The 20,214-nt window shown below is 38.2% G+C and overlaps 1 protein-coding gene across 23 annotated transcripts in view; it reads left to right on the forward strand.

The window, feature by feature from the left end:
* The window catches only part of PARD3 (par-3 family cell polarity regulator), a 651,879-nt gene that overhangs the window by 285,603 nt on the left and 346,062 nt on the right, over positions 1–20,214 (forward strand). For all 23 annotated transcript variants that reach the window (XM_055308634.1, XM_055308637.1, XM_055308641.1 and 20 more), the window contains one exon: positions 19,644–19,822. In XM_055308634.1, the coding sequence (XP_055164609.1) occupies positions 19,644–19,822 (179 nt within the window). The remainder of the gene's footprint in view (positions 1–19,643; positions 19,823–20,214) is intronic.

Raw genomic sequence — 20,214 nt, forward strand, 5'->3', positions numbered from 1 at the left:
TAGCAACGTTGGTGATTGTTGCCTGGATGCATTATTTTTTTTATGTTGGCAACATGCTGATATTCTGTCTTTCACTTATTAGAATATTTCTATAAATAGAAATTTTTCCTTGTCATCTTGTTTGTGACCCTGTGGTACCGTTTGCATAGGAAAGACAGATCAAATACTTAATTCCATTTCCTTCTTTGCCAGTTTTCAGACTAATGAGTTGGTTTTCTAGGCTAATGTCCTCCTAGTTTCTCTTTCCTTTCCCCCCTCAAAAAATGTGCCATTAAGAACTTAAAAACATTGACATAATTATTATTTCAATTTATTGCATTATTATTCTTATTGGTGCTCAGATTGCTATATTTGTAGTAGTGACACCAGTCTACATTCGCTCCTGAATGCTTCTGGTAAGAGCGAGCATCCTTGCTTTTTGCAGTGATAATGTATTCCATGCTCATCTTATGTATTTTCTGCCTCAAACCTGGAATCAGGCATTTCTTTAAGCACTCTTATCCTGTTATTAGGAAAGTGTATTCAGAAATCACTATTTAGATACATTGTTTTTATTTTGCTAAGCTTAATAGTAAGTTAAAATCAGGAGCATCCTGGTCTAATTTCAATTTTCAAAGTCATGCCTCAGAGTGTAGTGAATCTGTTCTTGATTATTTGAGAATTCGGGGTTTTAAACAAATTTTTGTCCCCCAGATTTATTGAGAAATAAGTGACATAATTCACTGTTTAAGGCATACTGTGTGATAATCTAATTTGCATATGTTACAAAATGATTACCGCAGGTTCAGCTAACATCCATTTTCTCATATAGGTATAATAAAAGTAAATAAGGAAAGGGAAGAAGGAAAATCTTGCTATGAGAAGTATTAAAATTTACTCTCTTACAAACTTGCCTGTATATTACACAGCAGTTAGCAACAGTCATCGTGCTATACATCACAGCCCTAGTACTTTTGTATCTTCTACAAACTGAAAGTTTGTGCCTTTTGACATTCTTCCTCCAATTCCCCCTCCCTGAGGTTTTTAATTTTTGTATACCTTGCTTCTCTTTTTCAAATTGAAGTCTAGTTGACATACAGTGTTACATTTTGTTTCAGGTGTCCAGCACAGTGATTCCAGAGAAGTCTGTACATTATGATGTGCTCGCCATTAGAATAGCTGCTGTTTGTCAGCATACAGCACTGTTACAATACCATTGCCTACATTCCCTGTGCTGTGCCTTTTATGCCCTGACTTATTCATTCCATACCTGAAGAGAGATGCATCTTTTTAAGGGCACAGATCAATCAGCATCTGCTCTCCATGCCAATTCCAGTGTTCCTTTATTTGGATTCTGATGAACTTTCTTGTAACTGTAAGACTAATGTTCCTAAAGGCACTTATGACCATGCATTTGCTGAAATCTTACTTGGCAAGTGTCAGGAGCACTGATGGGTGGATCTGCCTGGCCTTTAGTAGGAGCCAGAATATATGTCTACCACTGTGCTGCTGTTGGGAAGAGCACTTCAGAGGAATCCAGGGCATTTTTACGATGACAGGTAGCCAGTGTTTGCTTGCTTGCTTTTTTTGTTCAAGTAGTGAAGAAGAAATGGCATCTCCATGAATGAGATATTTGTTCCTAGTGAAATTGAGTGGCCAGAAAATGGTGCCAAACTATTGTGATATCTTTAGTAGGCAAAGTGTGAGGGAATTTGGTCACAGCCTGGATTGCTGAGTTTTGGGGAGGTTTTTCCTAGTCTGGTATGTCTTAGCACAAGCTTGATCATCCTTGTGAGTGGCATATGGCTCCAACGCTCATAGTCCACCACATCCTGGTGGTCTCACATTTTACATTTCTACCTGCCACGGTCAGCATCATAGGTGCTATCTGAAGTGGGATGCGTCATCATGGAAGTGTGGAAACGGAATATTAGAACTTTGCATACACTTAGTTTATTTTCTCACATTTTAAAATTTATCATTTCTTGTATGTGTTGAATAATGTCTATATTAGTGGAATTGAGCATGCATTTAAGTGATAAATAAAACCACTCTAGTGCTGCATGCTCAAGAAGTCTTTTCCGATTGTGCTGTATTATCAAGAAAGAGTCGAGATACCAGACCTGTCTCCTGGCCGACTTCTCAGCAGCAGTCCTTCTCCTATTCTGCTTGCTGATACATGTCTTCCGTTTGTCCCAATGCTTTAAAAACTCTCAAAAGCTTCTCAATACTTTTTAGCATAAGTAAGAATAATAGTGTGTTTTCTTAAGGTTTGTGAGAACTGTTTTGCGTCTGTCTTTTCAACCACATCCCTTTTGACCCTGTAACTAGCTTCCTTGGACAAGTTTCTTGTTTGGGTCCAGGCCTGCTTAGGTCTCAGCACCTTGTTTTCTCCATGTGTGGTAAAGCTGCTTCTCTCTCCTCATTGCACACCTGGCTAACCTCATGTTAGCCTTCAGGACTCTGCTGAGTAACGGTTTCTCAGATAGTTCTGCCCAGATGCCATAGATTTGCTGTGTGGTCCTGTAGTGCCTGGTACTTCTCATAAGTTCAGGAGCATAGGGAATGTGTCTGATTACATGACTGGTGTGCTGGTAAATGGTTTACAGCGGAATCGCTGAAACCAAAAAAAGATGTGGCTTTGTAGCGTTTGTCCATTTCTACTGTGTAAATACTCTCATAGTGGCCAATTTCAAGTTAATCCTATTACTGAATATAGAGTCTAAAAGAAATGCATGGTAGTACCCCGTTATAGGACATTTCTGCCAGACAGTTGGAATAGATGCATCATGAGCATAATGATAAAATGTAAAATAATTGTGGAGTGTTTTGAGTATTTGTTAACCTTTTTTTTTCTTTAAGATTTTATTTATTTATTCATGAGACACACACACACACACACACACACAGAGAGAGAGAGAGAGAGAGAGAGAGGGGCAGAGACACAGGCAGAGGGAGAAGCAGTCTCCTTTTAGGGGAGCCCAATACAGGACTCGATCCCAGGACCCCAGAATCATGACCTGAGCCAAAGGCAGATGCTCAACCACTGAGCCAGTCAGATGTTCCTGTTATCTTTGTTTTTAATATAATTTATTTAATTGTAAGTTTCTATAATTTAATTTTGCATAATGACTCTAACAAGTAACTCTCAAAAATTTAAAACAATCTTTTCTCATGAAATGGTATGAACCATCTCTAGAAATCCTTTGGTGAGGCACAGACAAATCACATTTTTTGAATTGATTAGAAACAGTGGCATGGGTAGGTATGCTAAGTAGTTATTGTATATAATTCTAATCTTGATGAGGTGCTTGGAGCAATTTTGAGATAGTGCAGGGAGGAGGGAGCACTTTAAAGGTGGATAAATCTCTTGATTACGTGTATTGGGTAAGACACTAACTAGATTGGGTAAAGGGGGCAAGAGAGAATGTTTAGATTCTGACCAAGATTGTATTAAAAATGTGTATAACCACCCTGTCCCCCTTAGCTTATTTTCACATTATTCTTGGCATTTATTTTTGTATCACATCTATGCCTGTATATGTGTGAAAACGTAAAGAAAACATGTGCTGTGACTTTCTATCTTCCTAAATCCTTTCTGATGGTCATCCTTTACAGGACATACAGAAGCAGAGCTAGTGATGCACTCAGTGTCATGTGTTCCCAGGGGTATGCCTCAGCCTTTCAAATTTTAACCCAATGAGAAGTAAAGGAAGCATTCTTTTTCTCTTTGGTCTTTTCTAGTGACTTAGCTGTCATCTAAAAATATTTAATGTGTATTTTTGGTATTTTAACTGGGTAAATGTATTTTGAGATAGAGCCAGCCCTCTGATAGGCAGTATGTTCTTAATAAGTCCATGATTAACTCGTTAAGATACTGAATACTATTTCTTTTCAAAACGAGTTTCTGTTTTCTCCTTTTAGAAGTACAAGTACAAAAAGACTGTGGCTTGTCAAATCATCATTTAATCTTTGTAAAGATCCTCCACTTAGGTTGTGATAATTTTTATCCATAATTTGCTTTAGAGTATGTGAGATTTTTTGACATTGGAGATTTTAAAGACTTGAAAGATTTGATCTCTCTCTCTCTCTCTCTCTCTCTCTCTCTCTCTCTCTCTCTCTCTTTACCCCTTGATAAAAGGAAGACCATGTTCAGTCCTAAGCCTGTTTTGGAATGCATGATACATAATTAGAAGACTTGCTTAGAATAAATAAATTCCCATTAATTAATTTCTTCAACATACACTGAGCAGTCTTAAGTTCTAGGCATGTTACAATGAATCATTTTTGTATATCCTGTTAATTTTGGTACTTTAAAGCTTTTGTATAAATATGTAGTTGATACTCTATAGACCCAATAACATAAACTCCATTATCTAGTAGATACAGGTCTATGTAGATCTCTAAGATAGCAGTAACAACAGTAATTAATAAAAATAGAGAATCATGCAAAAGGAAAATGTAAGTTGAAGTTGAAAATGAAGACAGAGGTAAAGGAAATTTTATGTATTTGTACTGTGTATCTATTCCATCTATCACATTGTATTCCCGGCCACAAAACTTTGTGTTTGCTTCCTGGCAGCTAAGGTGTAAAGAGAAATAAGAAAAATCTTTGTAATATTTCCTTCCTTACCACCTCTCCCGACCAACACAAGCTCTGTCAGATTCCTGGCAGATGTACACAATTTTAGTCCTGGATCTACCTATGAGATTCTTTTAGGATTTATTCTTCTTATTTTTCTTGGAATGTCCGTACTATCTAAATTTTCTTTGAGCTGATTATATGTCATGCAGGATAGCTTATTTCTGTGGAAGCATGATGATGTCCACTGTAGTGAATAGAGAGTAAGAGAATCTAGAGAGTAAGATAAAAAGCAAAAAAGAAAACAAATATAAGTGAATTGAAGTTAATTTCAGGAGAATGAACTCACCGTCATATGTGCTATTTCTTGAAATTTGTTTTTAAAATATCAGTTTATTCTTTTATAACTTACATGCTTACATTATAACAGCTTTTATATGAGAACAAGCACATATAAAAAAGAGGAAATATGCAAGTGCAAGTAGATATCTAAGACCACTCCAGTGGGGCACCTGATTCATGAAAGCATTAGCATGGATCTGCTGGAGTTCAACGGCAGATGATTGTCTCTGAGGAATGAATTATAATATATTAATGTTGCTTAGATAGACAAGATAGAGAAAAAAATGAACATATTCTTTCTTGGAAGCCCCATTTTTCTATTTATTCTTTTCATCCACCAATCATTGAGAGGTAAATTATTTGAAAAACACTTCAGTGATGTTTGTTACTGAAGCTACTAAATTGGTAGTTTTGCCTGAATTACTTGATCAATTCAACCTAAGTTCCTAAATTGACTAAGCATTTGACAAGACAGTTTTGGAGAAAATACAGACTATTTATTTCACAAGATTGTAGTGACACGTTGTATGAAAGTATAGATTAAGGGCATCCAGCACATTTCTGTGAATCCAAGTAAATGTTCCTGACATAGACACAAGAGCAAATGTCATGATGGTTACAAAAGCTGATGTAAAACTTAGACATTTTAATACCCACGGAGTAGGACATTTCCAATATTATTTTCTAAAGGCTAACTGTCAGAGTTTAGGTCCTCTAAAGAAAAAGTTTTAAAATGGCCTAGGATAGAGTATTTATTTTTATAAGCAATATTTCTAGACAGTATAGCCTTTCTAGATTTTATTTCTGAAAATCAAAAACTGTTGGGGCTGAAGAGGTTTTTAATGCATAGTCTTCTTGTTATAGGTGAGGAAACCAAAGCCAAGTGAAAATATGGAGAGCCCAGTGCTGTTTTAATGTGTGTTTTGAAATAATGTGGTTTACTGTTTGAATTAAAACCTAAGCATATATGAACTTTATCATATTGGTGGCCCATGGACACACTTTCTCCTGCCCCCCCCCCTTCCTGGGATGACTCTTATTATATGTAGAATTCGTATATGGTCACATTTGTAGAGAAAACTAAGGAGACATATTAGAAATCTGTACTAATGCAGATAAATTTTATAAAATCAAACAAGATTGATTACCATCCCTTCTTAATTCAGAGCAAAGGAAAGGGAATCTAATTTTTCTATTTTTCCACACCTCGTTTGCTGTAATGAAAATGGCATTCTGCTTTGAATCACTCTCAATGAAATGATTTTCAATATTGTTGTCTTTGTGACATTTTGACAATTAAAATGTATTTCTTAAGCCTACTGGAAATGCTGCAGTGCTTTTTCTTGTTTTCATTTTTTCCCACTGGCATGTATCTGTGCTTGTTGCCTAGGAAACTACTATTGGGTTGAATTTTATTTGCTTGGTTGTCAGGCTGTCAGAGTTATGGATAAAGTTTTTGGCTTTATATTCGTAAAAGTGGAATAAGTATTAGAAACATTTTGTCTATATTAAAGTGCTTTATTGCCTCAATTAAAAAAAGTACAGTTTCATTTTCTTAAAATAATAGAGGATTTTTCCTCTTGATTATTATTAGTAGGATCTGAATGGTCACAGTGGGTTAGTTCCAAATATAGCACTTTAATAAAAATTCTTATGTAAATATTTATTTACTTCTTTTGGGAGTCATGGACATACATTATGATTCCTAAAATGTGCAAATATAAACATTAAAATATTGCCTTAAAAACCCAATGAGATCTTATAAAATGCAGATTATTTGCCTTAAGTCTGATAAATTGAAAAGTTATTCTCTGTATATAACCTTGAAGTTAAAAAGAAATTAACATTAAAAAGAAGCAGTAGAATTGCCTCATCTTATTCTTTTTTAGTGATTAAAAATTAATAAAATTGAGAATGTAAAAATAATGATAAATTATATTTTTATTCAGCTGAATTCAGTGTCCTACAAAATTGTTGAATACTTAAAAATCTTTAGGGGCATCTGGGTGGTGTAGTCAGATAAGTATCTGACTCTTGGTTTAGGCTCAGGTCATGATCTCTGGGTTGTGAGAGCAAGCCCCATGTTGGGCTCCCCACTCAGTGCAGAGTCTGCTTGAGATTCTCTGCCCCTCCCTCTCTGCTCATGCTTATGTTGTCTCTCTGTCTCTAAAAATAAATACATAAATCTGTAAAAAATGCTTTAAAAAATACAGAGATATTTGTGTTTGTACACAGTGATAGCCACAAACTCTGCGTGGCTTTTGAATCCTCGAAATGAGGCAGCAGTGACCAAGGAACTGAATTTAACCAAACAAGATAGCTTGTGGCTGCTGTATTTGATATCACAGATAGAGGCTTTGCTACACACCAGGGCATCATCTGGAAGCTTGGCCCACAATCTTAGGCCCACCCTGCATCTACTGAATCAGAATCTATATTTTTAACAAGATCACTTAGCCTTGATATGCAGTACTTTCCAGTCTAGCCAGAGCAATGATTCCCAGTTTTGGCTGCATATTCGAATTGCCTAGAGAGCTTGTAAAAGTCCCTGGGTCTTATTCTAGACCTCATTTTTAGTATTTCTTCGTGGGGGCCTGAGAACCAGCATTATTTGCAGATTATTTTAATGAACAGTGTAGATCTAAAACCACTGGTATAATTCAAAGGGTGTATGCATAAGTATGCGGTGAGGATGGGGGAGATCTTTTGGTACTACCTGGATTTCGGACCTTCTGTGAAGGTCAAATAGAGGAGAGGAATAGGTAGGAGAGAGAGTTAATTCTTAATTGAGTGCTTAGTATATGCTACCTATCGTTATCCTAAATTGACTAAGTATTAGAAAAGACTCTTTTTGATGGATATAGAGCCTATTTGAGTGTACATAAGTGTTTGAGAAGCCTAAAGTCATTAAGATAAAACCTAACATCAAAAAAATCGGAAGCCAAGTAACTTGTGCAGAAGGAATACACAGAAAACTTGGGGTGGTTTGGTTAGAGTATAATTAGGGGAGGGTGTGTATAAGGTAGATTTTTCTGGTTTTCAGAAATTGTAATTTTTTTGATGTGCTATTTCAATTTTTAGTAGCAAATGTGTATGTAGAGGATCTTATTAAAATTGAGACTTATTTGAAAAAAAAAATGGCATGTTAGTGGCATATTGTGTGAAAATGTAGTTTGAACCCTTAATCCAGTGCATTTCTGTTTAATCCAAATAGTTGTTCCCTACATAGAAATGGAATATGAAACATTAAATTTTACTCTCTCCTCCCCCCACTATGATGTACCCTTTTTCAGTGTGCCACTATTCACTCAAATTCCCTAAAAATAAATTGTGATGAAGTTAAAAGCTTCAGTTGTTTGCCAGTCTTAGTGAATGGAAACTTGTGTCATTCTTAAATTTTTTCATGACCTTTCTTTTTACCAGTGGTGAGTGATTGCAAAGGCCCCAGCATCTGATGAGTCATTGACTTCTTAGCAGTGACTCTCCTCTCAGCTCTGAGGTTCAGTGTGGGTGAATTCAGGTAATACGTATTTACTGCTGGCTCATGGTGAGATGACCATGAGGTAGATGTTGGAGAGAAAATTGCAAATACATCAGAGCCTCTATTTTCAAGTTCTTGGTCTTTGAGGATTTCATCCTTTCTGGAGAGGAGCGTGTTCTCTGTGGCCTGAGTATTGAGGCTTGGATTTTGTCTCTACTACTCACTATTGGGTAACTTTAGCTAGGATATCTTTCCCCTGCAATACCAACTTCCCACCAAAAAAATGGAAATAATAATAAAACCTATTTTGTAGCCTTGTTCTGACGTACAGTTAGTATATTAAAGTTCTTTTTTTTTAAGTTATTTATTTATTCATGAGAGACACAGAGAGGCAGAGACACAGGCAGAGGGAGAAGCAGGCTCCACGCAGGGAGCCCGATGTGGGACTCGATCCCAGGTCTCCAGGATCACGCCCTGGGTTGAAGGCAGCGCTTAACCGCTGCGCCATCCAGGCTGCCCGTATATTTAAGTTCTTAGCACATACATGACCCCTAGTAAATGCTCAATATATGTTAGTTGTTATAAACTTAATTGGTTTATTATAAATGTTCAGGATGTGTTTATTTTTACATTTACTCTTTCCTTGAATGGATTAGATTAGCTATGAAAGATCTCTGCACTTTGAAGGTAATATATACAGACATGTAGCCATATGTTCCAGAACCATAAAGTCTTATCACTGCCTTGGAGCAACCAGTTGGTGCCAAATGGCTTTATTAATAACCAGTATATACAAGGCTCTGTGGTAAGGAATTAATTTGAAACTGGAACCCTCAAGACAGAAAAGTGGATAATGAGCTAATTGAATACTTTTAAAGTGCTCCTGTCATACTCCCCAGTATCAAATAGCATTTCTTCAACTTCCAGTGGCCCCTGATCCTTTGCTGTTTCTTTTGTCTTCGTAGTGCTGTCTTGTGACATCATCTATACCTGTTTATCCATTGCTCTTCTCTTATCACTAAAAGTAAAATCATTGAGGGGTTATCTGCTGCCAGCAACTAAAAGAATGCCTGGGAAATAGTAGGAGGAACTCAAGAGATACTTGTCTTCAATTAGTGACCTTTGGTACATGCTTATGTAATCTTTAGTAAGTACCATGAAGATTCAAGTTCGAGATGAAATTTAATGTAGAGACTCTAATGGAGGTTTAATGCCTGAGAATTAAGAGAAAGATTGCCCTTGTGAGGAAGTTGATGGTTAATGTGTTAGTGAAATAAGTATAAAAATGTGGTAAAATAGGGGGGCTTCAAGTGTGCATCCTTATGTAACAGAAAACAGGCTAATGAAATGAGTGAATCTCCAATCTCCAGTGAGGGGGAAAATATGACACTTTTGTATAGTATTTGGATAAAGGTTATAATAATAAAGGAATGGGAGAATAATGCTTATCCAAAGTTAACTTGACAGTTCTTGAGGTACTTGAATCCTTAATAAAATAACAGAAGACGAATATCCAAGGAGAAGGGCATTTAGAGACCATCTTAAATGCAATCAATAATCAACATCCATTTTTGAAAGATTACTTGTCAGATGAAGTTGATAATTTCAAAATTTAATTACATGATTGTTGACCTAGATTGGTAAAATGATAGGAGGGACTTGATACAGATACATGTATGAAATTATGTGAAGAATTAATTTAGATTTGCTTGTACTCACATATTCTCTTAGGGGAATAAACGTTGCACGAAGGATAATCAAAGTTAATAATAAAGCAAAACGAACAAACCCCCCCCCAATATGTTGTTGGAATTTCTAGCTGCAGAGTTTTTTTTACCAATATGTGAAGCAGCAATTCTTTGAACTGTTTGAGCAAAAAACTTTTTTTTTTTAAATCTCTGGCCATCCAAAATTTGTTTCTTCTTTGCTAAAAAGATTGCCCTTACAAATTTTAAGACAGTCAAAGTGAAAAGGATAGAGATACAATAACAGTTTAACAAATTTTTCCTAAGTGCTTTCTGCTGGGCTGGGAAGTAAGGGTATAATTTCTAAACATAATGAGGTCTCTTTGTTGGTTCATCTAGGTCTATCTCCCTTGCTTTATCTTTCCCATGACGCATCTTTAATTCTATAGCCATACTGAATGCTTTGTAGTCCTTTTAATTCTCTAGAATTTAGGTGTCTGGCCTTTGCCTCTGCAGTTTTCTCTGGCTCCATGTCTTCTTTTTTTCTCTTTATCCCACTGGCCAAACATCAGCACCACCATTCCAACAAAACAGACAAACCAAAAGCCTTGATGTCCTGTGTGTTCACTTCTTTGTTGTTGTTGTTTTTAAGATTTTATCAATGAGAGACAGAGAGAAAGAGGCAGAGACACAGGCAGAGGGAGAAGCAGGCCCCCTTCAGGGAGTCTGATGCAGGACTCAGTCCCAGGACCCAGGGATCACGCCCTGAGCCGAAGGCAGACACTCAGCCACTGAGCCACTCAGGCATCCCCACTTCTTTGTTGATTCAGCAAATGTTTGTGAAAGGATGTGACACTGTGCTAACGGGGAGGCAGATCCTAAAAGTTCTGATGATTGTGTGGCAAGTACAATAATAGTAACAGTCAGGCCATAAGAGGAACACCTCACTCATGAGGAATTGGTCAGAGGCTTTCTAAAAGAGGAGGTCCAAAGAGAATCTAAAAGGACAATAGGGAGAATGTAGCTGTTCCTTCTCTCCTGAAGTCTTTGCTGATGTTCTTAAAATTAAGTGCCCCTCTTGGGTGTGTTGATAGTGCTCTGTTCCTCTCCTGAAGTGCCACAATCACACTATGAAACGCTGGATAATCTGCCTTCTCCATGGAACTGTGGACTCCGAAGGGCAGAGGCCAGGTCTGTGCCGCACACCTGGAGACCCACTCTGGGGGTGTTGCTCAAAAATAGGCATCGGTAAAGAGGAGGTTTATGGTGCTCTTTGCCAAAAGCTGTATTAGTGGGCCAGTTGGTGGGAGGAGCTAAATAATAGTGGGTTGAAGACGAAGGGAGAGATGGAGCAGCCACCTCTTTTTTTCTAGAAGATTGCTTATCAAGATCCCTCATGGACCTTAACCTCTAGTTGGGGCTGTTGGACATATGGAAATAGATGGCACATATCCTACTCCACACAGTCCTGAGAGGGAGAACATTATGTGTGATGATAACATGGAAGTCCCCCTCCCCCCACCTTTTTCTTCTTTTATCATTTCTAAATATTTTGTTCATGTTTGAAGGAAAGTAGCTCGCTCTTGCCTGCTTGTGTGCTCCAAGCTGCACTTCTTGCGGTCTTTTTCTTTCTCTCATTGTTTCATTTTCTAGCTCATTCTCTTGCTGTCAACTCCAGTCCCCTCATTGCTCATTGAGGTATTTTTCTGAACATACAAAAGGAATCCAGAAAAATGTTCCATGATATTCTCCCAAAGTCTTTGGTGCCAGCTGCTCTCCCTATGGTTATTGTCATCTGGGCACCTTGTGTATCACTCTTCTTACCTTTACTTTATTCCTCTACTAACATCTTTTTATCACTGGGCAGGTGCTGGTCTCTTAGAGTATTTGTTGCCTTTTGAATGTTCAAAGCGGGATTCACTTGGAGTGTTTTTGTTTTTTTTTTTCCCCACAATAAATGACTCTTTAAAACCTTTGGCTCTGTAGTCATTAATTTTTAGAATCTCTAGAATAGTAGTGTCTCATAGATGCTTATACGGGTTTGTTGAAGTTGCCAGACATTATACATGCCATCGCAAAACAAAAAAGGTACACCAAAGTTAGATAAAAGGAAAAAGATCACCCTTATGAAGCTTTGCTTTCTCTACCCTTTGGGCTGGCCCTACACTCCCTGATGGGCTTCTGGCAAGTGCTCAGGGTTCTGGCATAACTAGCCATCTTCTCTGAGCTGTAATGCTTTAGCAAAGAATGTGGGGACACTCAGCGTTTATATACAGGATTCAGTAGCCAGTGCCTATTTTTATAAGCAGCTGTTTATTTACGACTGGCTTGGCCCTACCCTCTCCTCCAGGAAGCAGAGAGGCAAAAGTGAAAGGCTTTTTATCTCCACCCCCTGTTTCTTCCACGCCATTACCGTTCTTCCCTCCCCCTACACATGATCCCCTGGATGACATCTTTAAGCATTCGCAAGTTTTTTGTTCCTGACTGATGCATTTTAACCAACTTAAAACAATTGTACATCCTGCTTTGGGTGCGTGTGTGTGTGTGTGTGTGTGTGTGTGTGTGTTGGGGAAAGGCATGTGGGCAGCTCCAGTGACGGGGTGCATCCTTGCCCTCTGGTGATGTAGCTGGCTGGAGCATTAGAAATGCAAGGTGCAGGGAGAAGGGGCAGAGGAGTCCCCCATGTGTCTCCGGCTGCGCAGCCTGGCCACGCGGTAAGGGCCACCTAACAGATGGCAGGACTCAGGGTCCCTGCCCCTAGTTTGAGCCTGGGTCTGGCAGGGGGTGCTGAGGCCACACAGGGGGACAGTGGACAGGTCTTGCTCTCAGGCTCCTTTCCTGCCCAGCGTGGTTTGCTGGGAGCTGTGTCCCTGCACTGAGAGCCACTCTCCTCCCCTTGCCCCACCCTGGTAGAAGCCTCACTGATACCCGAGCCCCTGGTGCTTTTCCTTCATTTTGCATATATTTCTCAACAGTCCTTCCCTTAGATTTTCCTCAGTTAGCCCTTGCTGAATCAGCCAACTATTTGCATCTGGGACACCAACACAGGATCTGATGGAGGTGAGGAGTTAGGCCACCGGAACACAGGGCATGCAGATAGGCTGGAGGCAGATGCGGGCGTTGGACGGGCCACTGTGTACACAGTGGGCACTGCAAGGAGAGGAGTCTAGGAAATGGTGCTAGAGGAATTCCTGATGTCCTGATTGCTGCAGCCCTTGACATTGAGATGTCTCTCCTGGGATTTTCTGTTTAACTCTTGGAAGGGGTTTTTTTTGTTTTGTTTTTGTTTTTTGTTTTTGTTTTGTTAAATTGGGATAATGGTGGAATCACATGCAGTTGTAAGAAGTAATATAGAGAGATTTTTAAGATTTTATTTATTTATTCATGAGAATAAAGAGGCAGAGACATAGGCAGAGGGAGAGGCAGTCTCCTCGCAGGGAGCCCCATGTGGCATTCAATCCCGAGACCCCAGGATCACACCCTGAGCCAAAGGTAGGCACTCACCCACTGAGCCACCCAGGCATCCCAGAGAGATTCTTTTATATTTCCCTCAATGGTAAGGTTTTGAAGAACTGTAGTATTATATCACACCAATATGAACATTGATACAATCCAACTATCCAGATTTTCCCACTTTTACTCATGGGAGTATTTGGAGGATTTTAGATCAGAGTGGTTATATTATCAGTCTGAATAAGAATTCTGATGTTACAAATGTAATGTGCCTCAGAAAAATTCGTTGGTTTTTCTTTCACGACATTCATATGACATTGATGTTCTTTTCCCTCCTTCTAAGTGTCTAAGAGGCAGTGGGACCATTGAAAATGTCCTGTTGTCTATAGAAATGTGTTTTAAACTCAGCCTTTCCCCCAAATCACCTGTTCTCTCCAGTGAAGTAAGTGTAAGCATGTTGTGGATTTGATATGCCTCAGTTCTCTGGGAGGGCAGTGTGCTAATTTCCAAATTGTACAGAATAGGGAGTCAATTAACAGGTACTCTGGATACAGCTGGGTCACCCAGGAGCAGGATGACCTGTGACCCAGCCTTCTACCTCTCTGGGCCTCCGTGCACTCAGCTATGAATGTGATATTTCATTTTATTTCTAGGGCACCTTCCAGCTATGGTGTTCTTTACTTATTGCTTATACTTATAAAAAGAGAGTTAATAGCAGGATGATAAAACTCATTTTATATCCTTGTGAGTTATTCACTGTGTTTTAGAACTTATCTTGTGCTTTGCCTTCCACATGTTTCTTCCAAGGATTTCACCTCAGTCAGTGGAACACCAAGAAGTACCTTTATAAAAAGGGAAACATATATTGGAAGGTCAACTTCGCAATATTGATGACAGGTTTTTATCCTCATGGCATGTGTTAATAACTAGGTTCTTCTCACTGTGAGGTATGTCTTTAGAAAATGTGTAATTGCCCTGAAGATCGGGGAGATGGTCTTCATTTTGCATGAAGAGTAATTATGCTGTTTGCATCGTAAGTTCTAATAGGACATGTGTAACTGCATATTATTTTTAGATTTGATTAAATACCTCACTGGCTTATGCCTATCTTCTTGGAAAAGGTTTATTCATTGCCTTGAGTGGTTAAATAATTTAGAAATTACTAGAAGAATGAAAGAAGAGAAGCGAATGGGAAAGCTGATTAGGAGTAGGGGTGTGATATTTAACAGTTAAAAATGTATGTATCTGCCATTTTAGTATTTGCTCTAATTCATTATTAGATTTGCCATTTTCCACTTATTTAAAAGGGACCTTACCTAGAGAGGGAAATCAATATTTACAGTGCATTAGTGACACAGAGAATTTGAAATCTTGTGATGAGGGTTTATTGCACTCTTCAAAGGAATGCACACATCAAACAGTCTTCACTATCGTCCTGGACCCAGTGACATCGCATCAGTCCCTCTGTGCTCCAGCCAGCAGCTTAATTATTGAAGATCCTCGTCTTTGAATTTTCTTTTTAATATTTCAGAGGATATACTTAGAAATCTATATACTAAATAAATCAGAAGATTACAAGGAAAGTTTTATTATCATGTTTGTAAATGCATTGATTTTCCTAAAATTGAGCATGAGGAATTATAATAATAATGACCAAATTACCTTAAACAAGAAGCTTCTATTATTTCTAATTACTGTAAAGAACACAGATTACATCAGATTATTAGAATGGTGAAATAGGCCATTTGCAAACCATAGAGGAAGAAGCTGTATTTGGGGCAGCCCCGGTTGCGCAGTGGTTTAGTGCCGCCTGCAGCCCGGGGCGTGATCCTGGAGACCCTGGATCGAGTCTCACGTCAGGCTCTCTGCATGGAACCTGCTTCTCCCTCTGCCTATGTCTCTGCCTCTCATTCTCACTCTGTGTCTCTATGAATAAATAAATAAAATCTTAAAAAAAAAAGCTGTATTTGTATTATATTCTTCTGAGGCCAAGACAAAATTGCATTCTTTGTACAATGTATGTTTTATCAGGACCGTGAAAGATGGGAAACCTGTCAGATGGACCAGGCAGTTGTGTTTCATGATTCATTCTGTTGAGAAGGTCAGATGTTTATAGTGATCTCCTTTAGAATCAGGTTCAACTTGTCTAAAGACCACATGCCATTTGTGGCTACTTCTACACCATTACCTACAACTCGTGTATTTTCGTTCTCCTATGTTGCTTGTAATACTTTAACCCGTTTAGAGGCACCTGATAGTGGCTTTTGATACTACTTTGAAATACTTTTATATTTTTTGTTTCATTTTTTATAGATTGTTATATGTTCTGTTAGGATGAGGTTTGGTAGGTGGTCACTAATAGGGTGTTTAAACACATGTAGAGTCACAAATTTTTTTTTAGCATGAAAAATTTCTGACCCCAAGAGTGCAGTCTTTGTTTTTATAGGTTAGGAGATTTAGGCCTGAAGAGGGGACCGACATGCCAGACTGCCCACCAGTCTAGACCAGAGGTTTGTTGTTGTTGTTTTTTTTAAAGAATTTATTTATTTATTCATAGAGAGAGAGAGGCAGGCAGAGACACAGGCAGAGGGAGAAGCAGGCTCAATGCAGGAAGCCCGATGTGGGACTCGATCCCGGGTCTCCAGGTTCACACCCTGGGTTGAAGGTGGTGCTAAAACGCTGGGCCACCTGGGCTACCCTAGACCAGAGGTTTTTAATGTGTGGTCTGTGGGTCCTTGGGAACCATCATTTCAAGGAGGTTGTTAGGGCAAGAGCATTTTTCATCGTATTACCAGAATATATGTTGTGTTTTTCACTGGGTTGATAATCTGCACCAAGAGTGCTCAGGTACTGGGGGTAAAATGCAGGCCTCTTGACACAAATCAGGACATTGACACCAATGTATTCTTTACCCAACACATTCACACTTAAAAACACAAGCCATTTCCATCTGCTGTCCTTGATAAAGCAGCAAAAATGATTGTTTTTATTAAGTACTGACCTTTGAGTATGCAGTTTAATATTTTGTGTGATTAAAATGGTAGGTAGGCATAAAGTACTTGTGCATATTGAGGATCAGCGGTTGTCTTGAGAAAAATGTCTACGCACTAGTTTGCGTTGTAAGTGGAGCCAGCCCTTTTTTAGTGGAACAATATATTTTTGACTCTTTCTTTTTTTCTTTTAATTTTTTTTGGAAAAGGGACAGAAAACTGTGGTTCTTCAGACTTTGGTGTCTGGCAGAGTTTCTAGAAAATGAGTGAAGTGAATTGTTCTACATGGCAAATAACAGTTTTTATTGCCAAAGAAAACATGCAAGCCTTCTAGTGAATATTCAATTTTGGAAAACATAAATCCTCCTACCACCTAATGACTCTTTCTCAGGAAATGGGTAGTTATATTCACATATTTGATTTTCTTATATGAAGAAATATATCAACTTTTTTAAGAGCGGTATAAGCCAATGATATATTCCAAATAGCTAATGCTACAGAATTTTTTCATGAGTAAAAGATTCAAAGTGCAAGACAAGTAGATTTTAATGTACAAAGAATGAGAAGCTTACATTCCATATTGCAGCAAACCTTTGAGAAGCTCTCATTTGTCAAATTTGGTGTGGTATCAATGAAGAGTATCTACAGTTCTGGAAAGATTATTAAAATACTATTCTAGCTAAATATTTATGGAGTTCTTTTTTTCTTTGTATACTTGTCATGTTGCAGCACATTGAAATTAGAAGCAGGGATGAGATCCAAATGTCGTCTATCAAGCAAAATGTAAAACAATGCTACTCTCCCACTAAATATGCTTTGTTTTGTAAAATATAATTTTCTAAAATTCTGTTTACATTAACATGTAATGGGTTTATTATTGTTAAGTTAAAAATGAATTAAGGAATAAATATTTAAATTGTTTTCATTTCCACTTCTAATTCGGTAAATATCCTTAGCTCTAACCCACACAAACAAAAGCTCTTTGGGGTCCTCAGTAAATTTTAGAGTTAAGTTATCCTGAGATCAAAATTTGAGAAGCACTGGTCTAGGCTGGACTCCTTTGGGGGCATACTTTATTATCTTATACGTTGTTATACGTTGTACTTCTGCTTAACCAGTAGGTTTTTCTTTCTTTAACATTTCTGAAATTGGGATGGCTTTTTAAATCTATATATATAACGTAATATTTCTTTATGTCTCCAATATCAGATCTTGCTAAATTAGATAAAATCAGTGTATGATTTCTCAGTATATATAATTCTACTTAGAAAACAACAAAAATTTTTCCTTCTACAAAGTTGAGAATACCATTTATATCTCCAAGTAGCTAGAAATGGAATTTGCTTTCTGGTGAATTGCTAATTAATAGCACTAATTTCATGATTAGGGTAGTGAGTGAGTCAGCACTGACCCAGGCGCCAGCATATTATTCCTGAGCTCCTCATGTCATCTTGCGGAGCCCCAGCTTACTCATCTACAAAGTGACTCTCATGAGTCTCTGTTGTGACTAATGTAGAGGAAAAAAAGAGACTCTGATCATTCCAAGTTAAATCAGTGGTTCTAATACAAGCTTACTTAGGTGTGTGTGTGGAAACTGGATAAAGATTCCTTATAATTTTGAGGCAACCATAAAACCAAGAAGAAATTATAAACAATACAAATGCAAATTTCACCCTCAAGTGCGAGGTACTGCTGAGTCTGAATCACAGGCACTGTGAATGTAGACCAGTGCTGTGTGGCACGGGGTCTTTGTATTTGGACCTAGTGATGCTGCTGGTGTGCACTGGGATGATTCAGTTCTTTTCGATTCAGTGCATTGAATTGCAAGAAAACCTTGATTTCAAGATCATTATGGTATCATTTGGCATTCTTTTAAAAAGAGCACATTGTTTACTTTTTTAAATTGAGTTCTATTCTTTCCTCAACAGCCTGGTACTCAGATCACCTTCCTGAATGTGACAGTGGAGAGAAATGTAATGAGGCACTTTCAAATTGCATAAGGGTACTTGGTTACTAGGTAGTATGAGTGAAATATCCAGGATATCACTAAAATGAAAATGGAATGAGATGAAAACAAAGTTTAATGTGTGAAGAACTGACAGAAAGGGCTGCCTAGGATCACATCTCCTGGGATGCCCTTCACGCTGCAGTGCCCCACCCACATCTACCCAGAAGGGACAGCCCACAGGGTCTGCAGTCCTCGCTGTGATTTATCTCCCTTTTAATCTCCCCTTTCCCCCTACAATCTGCAATTTCAAGAGTTACAGATACAAAAGGTAAAAGGCTAGTTATTTTTGTCTGTTTCAGACTAACAGATTAACACAGTGATCATCTCCCATCAAAAAGATGCATCCTGTATGCAATTATTTCTTCTGGGAAAAATTTTCAAAAGCAGGCATAGGAAGATAATTTGTCTATGCAAATCCAATGAAATTAAATCGTTCCTGAATTTATTTTGGGGTTAAAATGTACTTTTATGTGATTGTTTTATTGTGATCATGATGAGCATCTCTTGTGAGTAGTGCTTCTTTCAGACTTCCACACAGATGCACACATACACACTCACATGTGTATGCATGCGAGCATGCGCGCGCACACACACACACACACAAACTGAAATGTGCAGAGTTCCTTAACAACTAAATAATTAACTGCCCAGTAATTGGAAAGCAACAGAACTCATATCCAAGAGGTGGTATTATTATTGGCCCGAACTATTTTATTCTTTCCTCTCCTTTTTTTGCTTTTCTGCTAGCGTTTTTTTTTTAAAGATTTTATTTATTTATTCATAAGAGACACACACAGAGAGAGAGGGGCAGAGACACAGGCAGAGGGAGAAGCAGGCTCCACGCAGAGAGCCCGATGTGGGACTCGATCCAGGGTCTCCAGGATCACGCCCTGGGCTGCAGGTGGCGCTAAACCGCTGTACCACCGGGGCTGCCCTATGCTGACATTTTTGATTTGATGAATCTGGAAGCAGTTTTATTATTGGAGAGGAAAGTCTTTTTTATAGTAAGAGCATTGTAGTATTAACACACATCTTTTGGATTTTGGATTTCACTACCTTTATCCTAACATGTCATTTTCAGACATTACTTTTGAAAAACTATAATGCTTTTTTGTATTTATAGATATGCCTCTTCATGTCCGACGAAGCAGTGACCCAGCTTTAATTGGCCTTTCAACTTCCATCAGTGACACTAATTTTTCTTCTGAAGAGCCTTCACGGAAGAACCCCACACGTTGGTCAACAACAGCTGGCTTTCTGAAGCAAAACACTGCTGGCAGCCCTAAAACCTGTGACAGAAAGGTAACCATTTCTGTTCTGTGTCTTCGTATCAATGATGAATGTCAACTGCTGACTGGACCCCTTGCTTCTACCATATCTTTACGACAGCCCTTTGTCTGTGTGCTTGGCAACTTCTACATCAGAGCTTATTCCTATTTTATATTGCTTTGCATTTTATGACAAAATTCATGCCATATATTTATTTACGTATCCATTTTTTGAAAAGGTAATATACTTAGGATTAAAAATAAAAGCTTTCAACATGAAATATATACATGTAAAGTCCTCTCCCACTTTGTCTCCAAGTCACCCTGTTTCTCTTCAGGGGCAATGCCCTTATTACCTTTTGTATGTTCTCACAAAGCTACCTGACACATGTGTAAGCAAATATTCATATTGGCTTATGAGGTACA

The sequence above is a fragment of the Nyctereutes procyonoides genome, unplaced genomic scaffold (genome assembly GCF_905146905.1).
Source record: "Nyctereutes procyonoides isolate TBG_1078 unplaced genomic scaffold, NYPRO_anot_genome, whole genome shotgun sequence".
Lineage (NCBI taxonomy): Eukaryota > Metazoa > Chordata > Mammalia > Carnivora > Canidae > Nyctereutes > Nyctereutes procyonoides.